This window comes from Drosophila bipectinata, chromosome 2L, assembly GCF_030179905.1.
Source record: "Drosophila bipectinata strain 14024-0381.07 chromosome 2L, DbipHiC1v2, whole genome shotgun sequence".
Taxonomy (NCBI): Eukaryota; Metazoa; Arthropoda; class Insecta; order Diptera; family Drosophilidae; genus Drosophila; species Drosophila bipectinata.
The window spans coordinates 1074160-1087765 of record NC_091736.1 but is presented as its reverse complement, the minus strand read 5'-3'; the positions used below and the strand labels follow the sequence as shown (position 1 = coordinate 1087765).

Below are 13606 nucleotides of genomic sequence, written 5' to 3'. Positions count from 1 at the left end.
AAAAACAATTTTTATAATTATGTGCAACATTTTTTATTTTAATTACAAACCACAGAAAGCAGCCCGATTTGGTTGAGATTTATGCAAGAGATACAATAACAAAATACAAAAAACAGAAATCCGAAATCAGAATGGAAATTGTGTATATATACCCGTATTACGTAAACAATTCATTCACTTTAATGAGCCATTGTTCGAACGAAAAGCCGGAGAACAGAATACGGAACACGGAATCCACCGAATACGAAATTGTTTATTTGCGCATCGCGACGGGGCCTATTAATGAAATTTCGTTTGCAGTGCGTTGATTGCTCCACTTTTTGGCCAATTTCACGGTGCGGGATGGAAATCAATAACAATATGCCCTCCTCCCCAGGAGGGGGTCTCAATGTTTAATTAACAGGCTGCTCTATCGGCTCTTCACCCGCACCACCACGGCGAACAGGGAGTAGGCCATCTTCAGGGTGGCATAGAATGCGTTCAGATTCAGCTCCACGAGTCCGCCCGCCTTCATCACCCGGCCCCGTCCCGTGGTGCCCAGTGTCAGTTGGGTGAAGATGAGCAGATCCCGGCGGTGACGTCGCGATCGGGCATACCAGCGGCTGGAGAAGATCGCGTAGGGCAGACTCTGCACCTCCTCGGCCACCACGCTGGCGAAGTAGCAGCTGGGAAAGAGCTGGACGCAGACCACTCCGATAAACACCAGGTTGTAGATCAGGGATATCATGTCCGGGGCATAGAAGAGCACATAGGACACCACGAGGCACAGGGTGCCGCCACAGCCACCTAGCTGGAAAATTTGCACCTCACTGATGGTCTTCTGGGTCAGGTAGTGGAATCTACAAGTATCCAGGTTAACTTATAGCTTGGATTACTTTATACTCACCTCATTAACAACTTGTGCTGCTCTATGTACTCCAAGAACCTTCTGTACTGATTCATTTCACTTTCGTTTCCTTCAAATCCCAGCCTTGACATGCGCATGGCCCACAATCGGATGTGGCCCCCCAGGAGGCACAGGGTCAATGGAGAATATGTGTCATTGCTTAGGCCCTCTAGACCATCGATCAGAACGCCTAAAATCTGGTAGCTAATGGCCAGAGCATACAAACACTGATTCCTCTGCCAGTCAAAGGGGAAATACGCCGGGATAAGCAGTTCCCCGGTTTCAGTAGCGACCACGACCAAGAAGCCAAGCATGAAAATCGCGTATATAATTCCGAAACTGATATAAAGGCATTGCGTGAAGCGTTTGGCATTGGACTTTACGTTTTCGCGATAATATTGATGCTCGTCTTCGCTTTCAATAAACTTATCCAACTGGGTGATTAAAGAATCTATTTCTTGTATCTCCGGTAGGTGAACGAAGTGCGCCACATGTTTCAAGCTGCAGGCCGAGCAGGTGATTGTCATAATCAGGTTCTTGAAGAGATCCGCGGGCGCAGGATGTAGCAGGACATGTAGGAGTAGATGAAGGGGGAAACACAAGGTAATCAGGAACTCCAGAACCACCACATAAGCACGAAGAAGTCGCGTTGGTTGCCCGAAGAAAGTGGGGGCTAGTATTCTCATGCAAATCCAAAACGGACGATAAAACCGAACACTATCAATGCCCACCATTATGAGTCTAATGGATGTCCGCCGAATGAATTTCAGCTTATATTGCTGATACCTGTGGAAATGCACTGAGAATAATTATAGCTTAATTAAGATATGGTACAATAGTTAAAAAACTATAAAGGATTCTCTTCATAATTTTATTTGTTTTAAATTTATTTTGTATACAATTTTTGGACAAGTGTAGTATCCTCAGCTAAATGACATTTAAACGGCGCCAATGCAATTTTCATTAAGCCTCCGTTAATGGCCCCCCATTAGTGGTAATGAAAATTAAGCGAATATGCAAATTCAGGCGCCAAATGCACGGCAGCCTCTGGCCCACTCATTAGCGCAGCGACATGGCCAACGTGAAGAAGGAGTAGGCCAGCCGGACGGTGGCAAAGAATGCATTCATGCCAATGCCAATCGTACCACCTGCCTTGATCTGGACTTGCGTCAAGGTAAGCTGCATGAACATCAGCAGGGTGCGGCAGTATTTACGATCCATTCCCAGCCAATTACTTGAATATATGGCGTACGTAAGGCTGTTCATCTCAATGGATATCAAAGTTCCGTAATAGCAACACGGAAATAGCTCCAGCACCATAGATATGAAATACACGGCGTAGTAGGTTATGGAGAAGAGATTTTCCGCAAAGAACAATATATAAACAAGGGTTATGGATATGTTGATGCCGCTGGCCATAAACTGGCCGAGTTGTGATATGTTCATGGTGCTGCGCAGTAAGTCGATGATTCTGTAAATAACGGAAAAATGTTATATATTAAAATATTAAAAGAAAAATCTCATAAAGCTCTTAGTTACTTCATTAATTTCCTATGATCCTCAATGCCTTCTATTAGTTTCCTGGCCACTGACACTTGGGTTGCCCTTGTCTCCTGACCAATCCGTCTTAATCTCATGGCCAACAACCGCACATGTCCTGCCACCACACAGAACGTCATTGGTGGATAAGAATCATTGGCCAAATTTTGAAGAATAGCCAGGCTAACGCCAACTACTTGGTAGGCTACACTTAGCCAGTATCTGAGCTCCGTGGCCTGGACATCGTAGGGAAACCAGCCAGGATACAACAGCTGATGGTCCCCGAATAGGACCGAGGCTATGGCTGATATGTTTGACAAATTATAGGCCCCAAGGAAGCTTTTCCAAATAAAATTCGCCTCCTGGCGAGTGTTTTTATCGAAGTACTCACACTCCTCATCACTCACGGCCCGCTGATCAAGTTCCTTTAGCAAAGCTTCGATGGCTTTAATTTCTTTCAATTTCAAACGAAAACAAATAAATTTAAAACTGCAGAAAAAACAGGACGCTGTGATGGGAAGTCCTTTGCAGATATCACCCAAGGAACGTTCGGAAAATACTCCCACAATGAGATGAATGGGATACCAGATGGTGACGAAGAAAGTGATTATAATATCCAGGACTTTCCGCATTGGAAAGTCGGTTTCCAATCCCAACAAGCGCCAGTAAAACCAATACACTCTATAAATACTTTCACTTTTAATAACTGGCGGCTTAGTCTCCATTTTTTAGACAATATAGTCATTTGTTGGGCCTGCTTCCTTTTATACTTTTCGACACCTTTCGGAAATAATTATAGTTGTCTGAGTTACGCCCATCATTTAGGAATCTACTATAGACATATAATTTGTGGTAATCAGTTCACACCTTTCCATTTTGTAATATTTGTATTTTAAAGAGCTCTTTAGAGGTTTTTGTTTAATAAAAATATTCATAATTCAGTAACACATGGGATTTAATGAGTTTATTATATTTATCATCTTTATTATTATTTTTATAGAATATAATTCAAAAGTCAAAGAAGTAAAGTCTACTCATTATTTAAGTGACACACCGAGGGTGAAAAATGAGTATGCCATTCGAACAGTTGCAAAGAATGCATTCATTCCAATCACAACCATGCCTCCTGCCTTTATTTCCACCTGGGCTACCGTAAACTGCATCAATATAATCAAGGACCTGCAGTATCCTTTGTTCATTCCCAGCCAATTGCTCGAAAATATGGCATATGGTAATTGGTCGAATTTCTTTGACATTAAAGTGCCATAATAGCAGCTCGGAAACAGTTCAATCAGCATGGCCGCAAAAAATACAACATAGTATATGATGGCGAAATGATTTTCCGCAAAGAACAAAATATTGATAAGGGTTACGGAAATGTTGATGCCACTGGAGATGAACTGACCAAGTTGGGAAAGATACAAAGTGCTGCGCATCAGTCGAATAATTCTAGTTAAAATAAAAATAAATTAATAAAATCTTATGCATTTAAAACAATTCTTCTTACTGCATTAGTTTCCTGTGATCTTCAATGTTTTGGACCAGTTCTTTGGTGGCCTCTGCTTTTGAAATATTTTTATCATGTCCGATGCGACTTAATCGCCTGGCCAGTAGCTTTACGTGTCCTGCGACCACACAAAAGGTGATCGGAGGATAAGAGTCATTGGAGAGATTGTGAAGGATCGCTAGAGTACTTCCCACTACCTGGTAACTAAAACTAATCCAAAATATCGTTGGAGTAGCTTGTACGTTATAGGGAAACCAGGCCGGTTGCAATAACTTCCGTTCATTGCTGAACAATCCAGCTGCCGTGCCCGTGATTATAGCGCTAATGGCGGCCACTAAGTAACTCCTAGACAGCATTACTGCCACTCGTGCAGTATTCTGATCAAAGAACCTTCGGTCTTCCTCACTTTCAGCTCTTTTATCCAACTCAGTTAGCAGCTTTTGTATAGCCTTGATTTCATCAAGTTTCCATCGAAAGCAAAGAAACTTAAAGCTACAGAAGAAGCACTCCGATGTGAAATGCAGACTCCTGAATAGGTCCACAATGCCCTTGTTGAAAAGTCCAAGAATGAGATGCACTGGGTACCAAAATACGATAAAAACTGAGTTTAAAACATCTACTAAGAGGCGTTGTGGATATTTTCCTTCTACGCCCAGGAGCCAAAGATAAACCCAGTAAGTCCTGTAGAGATCTTCACTTTTAACTACCGGAGGAACCGTCTTCATTTTTCAAATAGTTTTCAAGCACTAATAGTCTTAAGCCTTTTTATACTTTTTTATAATTATAGTTTATCAGCGTAGGCGTAATTGAAAGCATATTAAATATTAATTATGGCTGAACGATTAACACCTGCCAAGTGATAATTAAACTTTGACGAATGGGGGGGCCTTTGACCTTGCTTTAAAAATGTATAAAACTAATGCACTAAGAAAAAATAATGAATTTCAATATTTAGTTCTAACCTTTTTCACTGAACCACTAAGTACAGTGTATAAGTTACAGCAAGTACTTTCAAATGAATGTAGTAAAAAATAGCTTTTCTTATAAATTTATTACTTTTTATACCCTTGCAGAGGGTATTATAATTTTGTCCAAAAGTGTGCAACGCAGTGAAGGAGACATCTCCGACCCTATAAAGTATATATATTCTTGATCAGGATCACCTCCTGAGTTGATATGAGCAAGTCCGTCTGTCCGTCTGTCTGTTTCTACGCAAACTAGTCTCTCAGTTTTAAAGCTATCGTCTTGAAACTTTGCACACACCCTTCTTTCCTTTGCACGCAGTATATAAGTCGGAACGGCCGGGATCGGCCGACTATATCCTATAGCTGCCATATAACTGATTGATCGGAAATGGTATAACTTTGGTGTTTTTAGAGTTAGAGAGTTCAAATTTGACATGAGAGCTATTTTTGGCAAAATAATACGACATGCCAAATTTCATAAGGATCGGCCGACTATATCCTATAGCTGCCATATAACTCAACGATCGGAAATGACCCAACTTTCGTGTTTTTGAAGATAGAAAGCTGGAATTTAGTACAGACTCTATTTTTGGTTAGTTGATCCAACCTACCAAATTTCATTAGGATCGGCCGACTATATCCTATAGCTGCCATATAACTGAACGATCGGAAATGACCCAACTTTTGTGTTTTTGAAGATAGAAAGCTGGAACTTGGTACAGATTATATTTTGATCCATCCTACCAAATTTCATAAGGATCGGCCAACTATATCCGATGTTTGCGATATATATCCGGTTTTAGCTGCAAGGGTATATAAACTTCGGCTCCGCCCGAAGTTAGCTTTCCTTTCTTGTTTTTCATAAAAGTGTCCTGAGAAATTTAAGTGGTCTGAGAAATTTTTGTGGCCGGAGAAAATAGCATTGGGTTATCCTTTTGGAGCCTTGGAAACTAGGATAACTACGTAACTGAAGGAATGTAACTAACTGAATGTTAAGTTCATACAGACATTAATAACAAAATCTAGATAACCCATGAAGTACTTTTAATTAAATAGCAATTCACCGAATACTTTCATGAAATTAGTGTCCAACATTTAAATTTATATTCAACGTTCAAAAATCGATTATGAATAAAATATTAGTCATTCTGTTTGTAATAAAGAACGGCTACATAATGGGCAATAAAAGATTCAGTTAAAAAGTTGAACTAAAGCTGTCTGATAATCTTAGTAATTTTTTTGGCCAAACTGTTGCAAGTGCACCGACAAAGTTGCCGTAATTTGACATTAAAATCTCCTAGTTGCAGCTGCTGGAAAATGAGCTTAAGAAACCAGGGGCAAAGTTTTAGTATTCCTGGGCAAGTTTCGTCCTTTTACTCGTTTTATGGCCAGTGCTTTGCATTGCATTTGTTTTATGGCCTTCGATGATTTCTGCTTCCAAAATTTACTAACAAAATACAGAGAACTAAGCTTACAATGTTCTGTGGAGACCTTTAAGAAAAAAAAGAAAACATAAATAGATATAAAAATTTTGTACGAATTTTTTCAATAACATCTTTTTGGGATTGCTTGGTAAAATATTTTATCACGAAAATATGGACAAAAATCGAATAAATATTTTGGCTCAGGATTTTGATGCAGAATGGTGGAGAATCGATCCAAAAATCGTTTAAGGTACTCCGCTAGTGAATCGGATAAGAATTGGTGAAGATATAGCCATCACTGTGGGCCATATAGGGGAAAACCTCATTTTCAAGGGGTCCCATCAGGAAAAATGGACAAAAAATCTAAAAAATATTTTTTCTCAGGATTTTAATGCAGAATGGTGAAGAATCGATCCAGAAATCGTTTAAGGTACTCCGATTGAGAATCGGATGAGAATTGGTGAAGATATAGCCATCCCTGTGGGCCATATAGGGGAAAACCCCATTTATAAGGGGTCGCATCAGGAAAAATGGACAAAAAATCAAAAAAATATTTTGTCTCGGGATTTTGATGCAGAATTGTGGAAAATCGCTTTAGAAATCGGTTAAGGTACTCCGCTTGAGAATCGGATAAGAATTGGTGAAGATATAGCCATCCCTGTGGGCCATATAGGAGAAAACCTCATTTTCAAGGGGTCCCATCAGGAAAAATGGACAAAAAATCTAAAAAATATTTTTTCTCAGGATTTTAATGCAGAATGGTGAAGAATCGCTCTAGAAATCGTTTAAGGTACTCCGCTTGAGAATCGGATGAGAATTGGTGAAGATATAGCCATCCCTGTGGGCCATATAGGGGAAAACCTCATTTTCAAGGGGTCCCATCAGGAAAAATGGACAAAAAATCCAAAAAATATTTTTCTCAGGATTTTAATGCAGAATTGTGGAAAATCGCTTTAGAAATCGGTTAAGGTACTCCGCTTGAGAATCGGATAAGAATTGGTGAAGATATAGCTATCACTGTGGGCCATATAGGGGAAAACCTCATTTTCAAGGGGTCCCATCAGGAAAAATGGACAAAAAATCTACAAAATATTTTTTCTCAGGATTTTAATGCAGAATTGTGGAAAATCGCTTTAGAAATCGTTTAAGGTACTCCGCTTGAGAATTGGATAAGAATTGGTGAAGATATAGCCATCCCTGTGGGCCATATAGGGGACTATATCCTTTAGCTGCCAAATAACTGAACTGAAGGATTGCCAACTTTATGCGATGGTTGCGATAAATATATAATCTTATCCGGATAAGATTCGATATCAACATCGGCTCCGCTCGAAGCGGAGCTTCCTTTCCTGTCTGTTACAATTAAATTAGCTCGTAATTAGTTTATTTTCTTTTCGTATAAATGTTTCTGTTACATTCTTTGAATCCTAGTTAATATACTCTTTTTACTGCAAAGTATAATTAAGAAGCAGCTGCAACTTTTTTTGTATTGCAAACTTTTTGTGTTTTTTGTTTGTGGTCTGTCCCCACTCCTTTAGGCAAAAAAAAGTTGTGAAACTTATTTGATTTCGAATTTTTTGGAAAAGTTTCTCTCTTCTATATGATTTTCAGGCTTCGACTGCCCTCCGAGTGTGTGTTTATGTGCACTAAATTAATGAAAATCACAACTGTGCGCAAAATGTAATTTAATCTTATTTTTTTCGGTTTTCTCCAGTTGGGCTCGAGGGCAACTGGCACGTGGCCTCCGATAAAGTTGCCGCAAAGTGAGAGTGGGAGTGAGCTGAGTTGTGAGTTGCGGAAGAATTCTTGTTTTATCAGGCGAAACTGACAGTTTTCAAATTTATCAAACACCCATAGGTTAAAGGCAAAGGATGAGGACTCATCTGGCCAGGCATTTCATTTCTGATGGGCAAGGTCACAGAGTCTTGAACATGTCCTATTGTTTGTCATGTAATTTATTAGATTCTGCCGCTTTGATTATCTCTGGACAATGTTTTCTGTTTAGCATCAAACGGCTAGTTTTTATTACCTTTTCAGAGCCAATTTTGCATATAGAAAGTAAACAGCCAAGAAATTAAGTAAACAATTTAATGTTCATTTTGGAATTGGTGCAAAGATTGAATTGAAAAGTTTAAAGCTCATAAAACACATTGCTTTTATTGCTGGATAAGCACGAAGCTGTGTGGTTACGCTTCTTAGATGCAGATTTGCAAAAAATCCAGAACTACTAAATTGGAATTCAGCCGCCGGAAAAATATAGCGAATATGAAAGCCATAAAATGCAGAATTCCATGTTTCTGCTTTGGATTGGGAGTCCGAAAAATGCGAATAAAAAATAATTTTAAGGAAGCCACAGTCCGCAGTGTCAGCCACCGAAAAATGTCAAAACGTTGCCTGGTCATAAAATTGGCCAAATAATCCTTTTTAGATGTACGATTCACATAAAATGGAAAAGTTAAAATAAGGAACTGTCTAATATAGATTCTAGTTTTGAAACAAAACTATCTGATATTTATGTTTATTCAGTTTTCTTGGGCATTGTGTCAAGTATTTATTGCTTTATCGCTGAATGCTACATATATCTGTGCAACTAATTTCAAACGATTTTTCACAGCGGATATACACAGCAGAACTGCGCAGAAACATAGTGTTTGTTTCTTTCGGTTTATGGTATTATTTTTTTGTGGGCTTTATTTTTTAGACCACTAAGAGTTCCATGAAATCGAGTGTCGGAACTTGCATGATTCGCCAGCTGTGTTTGCCTTTTGTTTACTTAGTCTAGTCGGGGTCTGTGGATGGACTTGGGTTATGGAGTATATACTTTGGCATGGGTAGGTGCTAAAGGGATTTAATAAAAGAGTAAAATTATTTTGCGGAAAATTTTATTACGAAGTCATATCTTCTTTTTTAAAGAAGCTTATCTTATGGGAGTAATTTTCAAAAACCCCTTTTTCTAGTACGCTCCTGTCTCATGTGTGTGTGTGGCTTTTGTTTGCTACTTTGTTTCCTTTGTCTGTGTGTCGGTACTTGCGGTCACGGCTAATCGTCTAATTTTATCATGTGGTTTTCCCCATTTAAGTGCCGCAAAGTGTTGAACGATTTGTGTAGTTCTCCCTAACCATCACTGCCGCCCACCACCTGTTTTATTTTTTCCCCTTTTTTCTAGTGTCCATCTATGGAATTTTCGGCATGGCTTTGTGTCAGTCTTTTTTGCTTATCATTAAGCTAAGTGCTTGCACTTTTGACCTTGCCACGCCTACTCATTAACCCGCGGGGAAAGGTCATTTTCTCATTTTCATTTTTGTCATTTTCTAGAGAAATGCAAATTAATAGGACTCACATTCTAAAGGCAAAAACTTGTAGTGTAAATGGTCTATGTTTGTTGAGTTCTCAAATTGCGTATACCGAGCAGACAACATTTCGCATACACGACGGCAATCAATCAAATGATAAAATTACACAGCCCACTCCTAATCCGGCCATGTCTGGCTGATTTTGGCCCGGTTTCGGGCTCTACCATGGCTGCGAACAGTGTTTCCGGTTACAATTTTGCATAAAACGCGCTTCGTTTGCCAAACAAAAGTTTTGCCCAGTCAGCCTTTGTTTGGCAATTGGGAAACTTTGCGCCATTCCCACCCAGGATTTAATAAGTAGTCCTAGCTTAAGATTGAAATTATGGGTTTATATTACAATAAAATAGTGGCTTTTAATATTAGTTTTCTGAAAATATACAATACCATTTTTTAAGTTATAAGAAATACCTTAAGACTATCTAAAAGTTTAGTGATTTCAACCAGACCATACTTAAAATTATTCCTCTCTATTATTGATTCTACTACCTGGATTATGGCTGATTCTGTATGTCTACATCAGCTGTTCAGGCGGCAAGTGCATTTCAATTTCGCACTGTCAAATTATGATCTCTGTTGCCGTCTCTCTCGCTTTACTCCTTTGCCATCTCACTCTCTGTCTGCCTGCTTAGCCTGGTTTATGGGCCAGTTTCATTTCAGCCAGCATCGCAGTTATTACACGCCCACAAATGCTGACATTTCAATTGTTCCGGCAAGCTTAGTTCTGCTGTCAGTGCCAAATATTGTTTTGGGTCAAGTATTGCGTTTTGGACATTAGTTGCCAGAGCTCTGTGGGTTAAGGGGGGAAGGGGAAGTGGATCCCATGGATTCCCGTCTCGAACTATAACCTTAATTCCTGCGTCTTTGGCTTCGACATCCGACAACCATCAACATCCTTGCCGACGAAGTAGTCGTCATCGCATCCGTAGCTCAGCCTATAAAATATGAAGCAATTGACGTGAAATTGATTGTACTGCTCCAAGCTGTGACCCCCTTTGCTGTGCTCTTGCTCTTTCCATTATTGTGTTGCCTTCTCTTTCTCCTTTGCTTCTGCCAGCCATCTTGTGGTTTTCCGTTGGCACTTTATTAACCATAAACTGCAGGCAAAGTCTCACACCTACTGGTTAGACTTTCCCATGCCAAAGATTTCTTTATTTTAAAAATATTAAGATAGGTATATGCCAAGGCCTTGCTTATCTTTCAATTAATAATTTTTAAGATCAAGATTATGCATACATATTTTCAGAATAAAGATTTTGAAAGGTAATTTTATTGGGTACTACTTTTTTAAGTTGCGTTTAATAGCTCGTGGTCTAATAGTTTAGCTTAATTATGTAATAAAATAAAATTAATCCAAGTATTTTCTCCAAGTGTACTTGACATTCTCCCACTCTGCCCCTCCACGCTTATCGCTCATTTTACACGCCGGCAGCTATGCGAGGCGTTGCCGCAAAATTCCTTACAGTTGGCATATTTTACGTGCCAGGCCAAGGGCTCAGAGCACGCCCGAGAATGAGCAAGGATTAGGAGTCATCTGGCAGCAGGATTCACACCCAGCCTTTATTGCTCTCCCAGTTCAATCGAACCGAACTATTCGCATTGTGTGAGCGGGGGATTCTGTGGCGTGCCTTTAATTAATGTGATGACTTGCGGTCAGACAAAAGGTCCAGAGCATCATCAATACATGACATTGGGCCCTAAAAGGGCCATCATTCATCTTGATTGAGTGCACCGAAAGGATGTCCATGATTGCAGGAGGCGTAAGTTATGGAGTCTAAAAGGAAAGGAATGTTTTTTGGCAGTTTAGTTAAAGTAGAAGCTTAAAGTATTTGATTTACAGGTGATTTATTTCCTTAAGAACACGACTAAATTTTTAAACTTTCTTTAAACTTCTTTTCTGTTATCATTGATATACCCCTGGCATCTAAAATCAAAGTCCATGGACCTGGACACGGACCATATGCCACACATTCCTCACCTGTCCGTGGCGCAACAACAATGGTCATTTATTTCATGTCGCTACTTACCTTTACACACACGCTTCATTTCCATTTGTAAGCAATTTTTCAAAGCCCCACCACCCCCCCACACACACTCCAAATATATAGACACCCACCGTCCGCACAGTTTGGATGAAATCCTCGCGCGGCATTACGTTTCCCGGCGAAAAACTTCTCCACCTAGATGGAGGCCTCGCCATTCGGCCATTTGTATGCGTGCTGCAGCATCGCGGGCTGGACCAGTGGGTGGGTGGGTCGCTTGTGGTGCCTAGTGGGTGGTGGGTGGTGGTCGGCAAACCTCTTCGGGCCTTGCAATCGGCTCGCTTCGAACCCAAAACACAACAATGAAAATGCCGCAACGAACATGTTCGAAGCACATGGCGCGAGCCGCAACTGTGAAATGTTTTTGTGAAAGCCTCGTCGGAAATACAGTTGTTTGGAAGCCATTGCAGCTAACGGTACTTTGGGGCGGATATCCCGATTACAGCTTCGGGCCCTCTTCATCGAGCCACTCAAGAAGCGTGTGAAAAACAAAAACAGCATCTTGACTGTGTGCCTGCCTGTGGGTGTGTGTTGTGTGTGTGATGTTTTGTGACAAAAGATCCTAAAATCCTCGAGAAATCTGGAGCGGGCCATAAAAGCTGTGAAAAAAGTGCAAGAATAATTAATGGAAAATGTAACCAGGAAAACAAATAAATACGAATTTAAACTTGAACAGTGAAAGTGAAGAGAAATGGATTTCATTTGGATTCCAATGCCACGGCACAGTAACGCTTTAACTTTTGTCTTCTTTGTGCCTCTATGTCTGCCCTGCAGCGGTGCGGTGACTGCCGCTTGTATGGCTTCAAAAATAACCATAATTTGTCCTTGACTAACGGGCGGCTATTTTAAGCGTATTGTTGTTGGCCACCCCTGGCAAAGGTTAGCGGGACAAACGGCAACGAGAGACGCAGTGAAAGTAAAAGCCAATTGCAGTGCGATATATATTTAATTTAATTGAAGAAACAATGCCGAGACTCTGAGCATTTTCTTCTCTAGCACAGATTGACAGGCGAGGAAATAGAATAAAAAGATATCTGTGCGGGAAAGTGGGGGAAACCCCACGACGGTGCCGCAAGTGTCCTGGACATCCTGATGGATGGCCCGTGTGATTTGTGTTTACTCTTGAAACAATTTTTGTTGTTTCCCTCTCTCTAGGTGTATTTTTGAAATTGTTTTTATTTTTTATGTCACAACAGTAGAATCAAAATAGGGGATGGGGAGAAAAAAAGCTAATTTAATGCGTCGCTTGTCAACGTCAGCGTATCTGACGATCCGTTGACGGATTTGTTTTTCATTAGACAGACGGTGTGGCCCACGGAGCGTATACGCAATTTACAATGAAATTTCCAGTGGTTAATAATTCATGTGTGAATTGGATTTTGAGTCTTCGAGTGTGCCTGTGCCCGGGGGAATAATTGTCCTGTAATTTATTTATGCCAGCTTACCCAACGACTAGCGAAGGTATTCGAAGGATAAATATCGATTTAGGCCCATCGAATGGGCCTTAGATTAAATAGGTTGTCTTTGGCGATTCTAGCGTAACCCTATAAATAGATCATAAACAATTCAGTCGAACCGTCAACAGAGTAACGCAATTTCTTTGGAAATTTTTTCCTCTGAAAATCCAATTCCAAAGGAAATGATAAATTACCTGACCAGGTCGAGCAATGCATTTTGGCTAATGGTTCGCTCTCTTGACACGGAAATTTAATTTCCAGATAAAAAGGAAATCCCACGACATGTGTGTGCTCAATGTGTGCGGCTAATTGCATATCCTTACACGCACACATTGTGAAACTGAGCCGGAGTCATTACGTATACGCCATGGGTGCTTCGGCCTTAGACCTCAATACAGCCTACAACACGGGGCACGTGCTTAATAATTTGATGTCG

The 13606-nt window shown here is 40.3% G+C and overlaps 3 protein-coding genes across 3 annotated transcripts; all 3 read right to left on the bottom strand.

The window, feature by feature from the left end:
- Nucleotides 1-409: 409 nt before the first annotated feature.
- Nucleotides 410-1620, bottom strand: Or33c (Odorant receptor 33c). Its single transcript, XM_017249801.2, has 2 exons — nucleotides 887-1620; nucleotides 410-839 (listed from the first exon to the last, which is right to left on the bottom strand). The coding sequence occupies exons 1-2, from the start codon at nucleotides 1618-1620 to the stop codon at nucleotides 410-412; spliced, it is 1164 nt and encodes a 387-aa protein (XP_017105290.2).
- Nucleotides 1621-1945: 325 nt separating this feature from the next.
- Nucleotides 1946-3150, bottom strand: LOC108131158 (Odorant receptor 33b). Its single transcript, XM_017249895.2, has 2 exons — nucleotides 2426-3150; nucleotides 1946-2357 (listed from the first exon to the last, which is right to left on the bottom strand). Exons 1-2 carry the CDS (start codon nucleotides 3148-3150, stop codon nucleotides 1946-1948), a joined length of 1137 nt encoding a protein of 378 aa, XP_017105384.2.
- Nucleotides 3151-3462: 312 nt separating this feature from the next.
- On the bottom strand, nucleotides 3463-4657 carry Or33a (Odorant receptor 33a). The gene is made up of 2 exons (XM_017249800.3): nucleotides 3933-4657; nucleotides 3463-3874 (listed from the first exon to the last, which is right to left on the bottom strand). Exons 1-2 carry the CDS (start codon nucleotides 4655-4657, stop codon nucleotides 3463-3465), a joined length of 1137 nt encoding a protein of 378 aa, XP_017105289.3.
- Between the last annotated feature and the right edge of the window lie 8949 nt (nucleotides 4658-13606).

Excerpts from the sequence above, each read along its gene's own strand:
- Or33c (XM_017249801.2), bottom strand. The coding sequence starts at position 1,620 with ATGGTGGGCATTGATAGTGTTCGGTTTTATCGTCCGTTTTGGATTTGC. Across the intron at positions 840-886 it reads CAGCACAAGTTGTTAATGAG|ATTCCACTACCTGACCCAGA; the intron begins GTGAGTATAAAG and ends GGATACTTGTAG.
- LOC108131158 (XM_017249895.2), bottom strand. The coding sequence starts at position 3,150 with ATGGAGACTAAGCCGCCAGTTATTAAAAGTGAAAGTATTTATAGAGTG. Across the intron at positions 2,358-2,425 it reads GATCATAGGAAATTAATGAA|AATCATCGACTTACTGCGCA; the intron begins GTAACTAAGAGC and ends CGTTATTTACAG.
- Or33a (XM_017249800.3), bottom strand. The coding sequence starts at position 4,657 with ATGAAGACGGTTCCTCCGGTAGTTAAAAGTGAAGATCTCTACAGGACT. Across the intron at positions 3,875-3,932 it reads GATCACAGGAAACTAATGCA|AATTATTCGACTGATGCGCA; the intron begins GTAAGAAGAATT and ends TATTTTAACTAG.